The sequence below is a fragment of the Nestor notabilis genome, unplaced genomic scaffold (assembly GCF_000696875.1).
Source record: "Nestor notabilis isolate BGI_N333 unplaced genomic scaffold, ASM69687v1 scaffold9635, whole genome shotgun sequence".
Classification (NCBI taxonomy): domain Eukaryota; kingdom Metazoa; phylum Chordata; class Aves; order Psittaciformes; family Psittacidae; genus Nestor; species Nestor notabilis.
Genome location: NW_009930626.1, coordinates 139,539 through 142,215, shown reverse-complemented (window position 1 = coordinate 142,215; position 2,677 = coordinate 139,539). Strand labels below are relative to the sequence as shown.

At 48.0% G+C, this 2,677-nt stretch overlaps 1 protein-coding gene across 1 annotated transcript; it reads left to right on the top strand.

Moving 5' to 3' along the window:
* Positions 1-282: 282 nt before the first annotated feature.
* Positions 283-1,764, top strand: ATP5O (ATP synthase, H+ transporting, mitochondrial F1 complex, O subunit; the record flags this gene model as incomplete). Its single annotated transcript, XM_010015490.1, has 4 exons — positions 283-412; positions 554-666; positions 1,199-1,285; positions 1,588-1,764. Coding segments are annotated over 4 exons (444 nt in total), but the record flags the coding sequence as incomplete, so codon positions are not given.
* Between the last annotated feature and the right edge of the window lie 913 nt (positions 1,765-2,677).

Genomic DNA, 2,677 nt, shown 5'->3' with positions numbered 1-2,677 from the left:
ACTCCCACTCGGAGCTGGCCAGGCTTGCGTGCTGCCTGCACTGCGCACCCACTGCTGAGGAGCTTGGAAGAGACGCAGGAGGAGCATCAGCGCTAAAAGAAACATGTTGTGAATGAGCTACACCTGGAGCTGCTGTTTCACTTCCCATCAGCTTCAGATCTCTTTATTCTTCCTCAAGGAATGACCATGTTGCTTGCTTTGGGTAGTCCAGTTGGACCTTGTAATGCCTGGAAACTCCTGGCCTTCGTTACATTGTTTGTGGATCTTTGTGTGTCTTATTAGACCCTCCTGAAGGATCCCAAGCTATCCAGTGTTGTTATGAACCCTCACACCAAGAGCGCAGTTAAACAGAAAGCTGTGAATGATGCCTTAGCGAAAGAGAAGATGTCCCCTATTACTGTCAACCTGATGAGTGAGTAACCATTTGACTTCAAAAACACATGTAAGGCTACTTGTTATTACTGTTAGCTAACCAAAACTGCTTCTAGTGGCTGGTTTTAACCCTTCTTCTAGTGGCTGCTTTAACCCCTTCCAATGCATCTGCCTCTTCCAGATTTGCTGGCTGAAAACGGTCGCTTGCGTTTCACACCAGACATTGTCTCTGCATTTGGGAAGATAATGAGTGCATACAGAGGAGAAGTGCTGTGCACAGTCACCACTGCACAGGTGAGTTAGGAACCTCTAGATCCAGCTCCTGTGGTGATGGAGAGAGGTGTACTTAGCCAGGAGCACTCTGCAAGCCTGCAGCAGGACTGGAGCTCGCTGTCAAGTCCTCAGTCACTGCCCAGTGCTTTACATGGAATCCTGTTTCTTCTCAAGCCTATGATCTCAGCTGCTAGAAGCAGCAAAATTAATCTTTTCTTGTACAACCCGAACGCTGTTGTGAGGCAGACCAAGATTTTCCATCAGGTCCTTACTTTGGCAGGTACACGGATTCCTGACACCATCTGAAGATGTCAGCATCAAAAGTTTGCACAAAGAACACAACTTTAATGAAGTTAATTAAGGGGGCACAAAGTGACTGCTGTGTTTCTGTGCTGTCCTTCAGTTTTCCCTGTTCAAGAAGGCCGCTTAATTTCCCTCCCTGGTACAAATGTCTGTCTTTAGAAGAATGTGAAGAGAAAATCTGTGTTCTCGTTATATCACTTGGATATTTTCAAGTCCTTCATTTTCCTTGTCTTCTGTTCATATTTTTCAGCCCTTGGATGATGCCAGCCTTACTGAGCTGAAAAGTGCTCTGAGTGGATTCTTGGCTAAGGGAGAGGTCTTGAAGCTGGAGACCAAGGTCTGAATTTTTGATCTGTAAATAAATCTCAGCAAGTTCATGTTAAGCTGGGCTTCTGTCTCTCTGATCTTAAAGTAATAATTTCACTGAATCCAGTTGCTGTATTACATAGATGTCTACTTTCCTGTAGGCCTGATGATGCTTTAGTTACTAAAATCTTGACTTTGGAATACAGTGACTGCAAAGTTATTTAAGGCTCTTTAAAAGCTTTTTTTTTTTCTCTTTTTTTACCAGTGAAAATATTGGATGTTGAGCTTACAGAGTTTTGCTAATAGACTTTCTGTTCAATGTTTCTCCTTTAGACTGACCCGGCCATCCTTGGTGGCATGATTGTCAACATTGGGGAGAAGTACGTGGACATGTCAACAAGGACAAAGATCCAGAAACTCACCCAGATCATGAGAGAGACTGCCTAGCTCACTGTCCTTGTCACTCACAGTGAAACCTGTCCCATGGAAACAATAAAATTACTTCTTGAACAGAGAGCGTGAAGTATTTTGATTCAGGACGCACAGCACTGAGGGAAAGGTGAAGCCGCAGTGAGTTTCACTTAGTTCTCTCTGAACGTTTCATGACACAGCTTGAAAACATAGCTCACCTGAAAGCAGGTGAACGTTGCTCTGAAGGAAATGGAGAGCAGCACTGTAGAAACTCATAAATGGGGTCACTGCTGCTGTGAGGTTCCGTCAGTCACCAGGCAAAACTTCCTCAGGATATGGTCAGGCCAGCGGAGCAACAGTCCTGCTGCACGAGCTCATTTCAGTTCCACTCTTGAAACCTGTTCACCAGCCATGTTAAATTTTGTTGCTGCTAGAAAATTTTTGATGAAAAGAAACAGTCCTGCAGGGGAGGGACTGCTCGGCCTTGGGATTTCTGTGGTGCTTCACGCTGGAAGTACATTTCGCTAGGAGGGCCAGCCCAGGGTTGCTGGCTATGCATCCTGCCTGGAGGGGGAAAGGCCACCCTCTGCTCCTGGGCTGGGAATGGAAAGGCGGTGAGGCAGAAGGAGGTGATGGTTCTGGAGGCAGTGGGAGCAGCAGGGTGGGATTGTCCTGGGTCGGGTGAGGGAATGCTGAAGCTCCACAGGTCACTGACAAGGGTGGGGGGTGCTTGGGACCCCCAGGAGGCTGAGAGGCAGGGCAGAGGTGCCTCCAGCACCCCACTTTCCAATTCTGGTGCCGCTCCATAGCGGTGGGGTGCATCAAGCTGTGCCTGAGGCAGTGCAGCTTTCCAGAGCTCAGCACTGTGCAGCAGAGATGCTGGCCCTAGCCTGGATAAAGCAGCCCCAAAGAGCTGGCGAGCTTCCTGGCCTGTCCCACCCCACCGGCCACTGCAGCAGCTGTGATTTGCCAACGGGGCTGTGGCTAAAGCAGTGTCCAATTGTGGCAACAC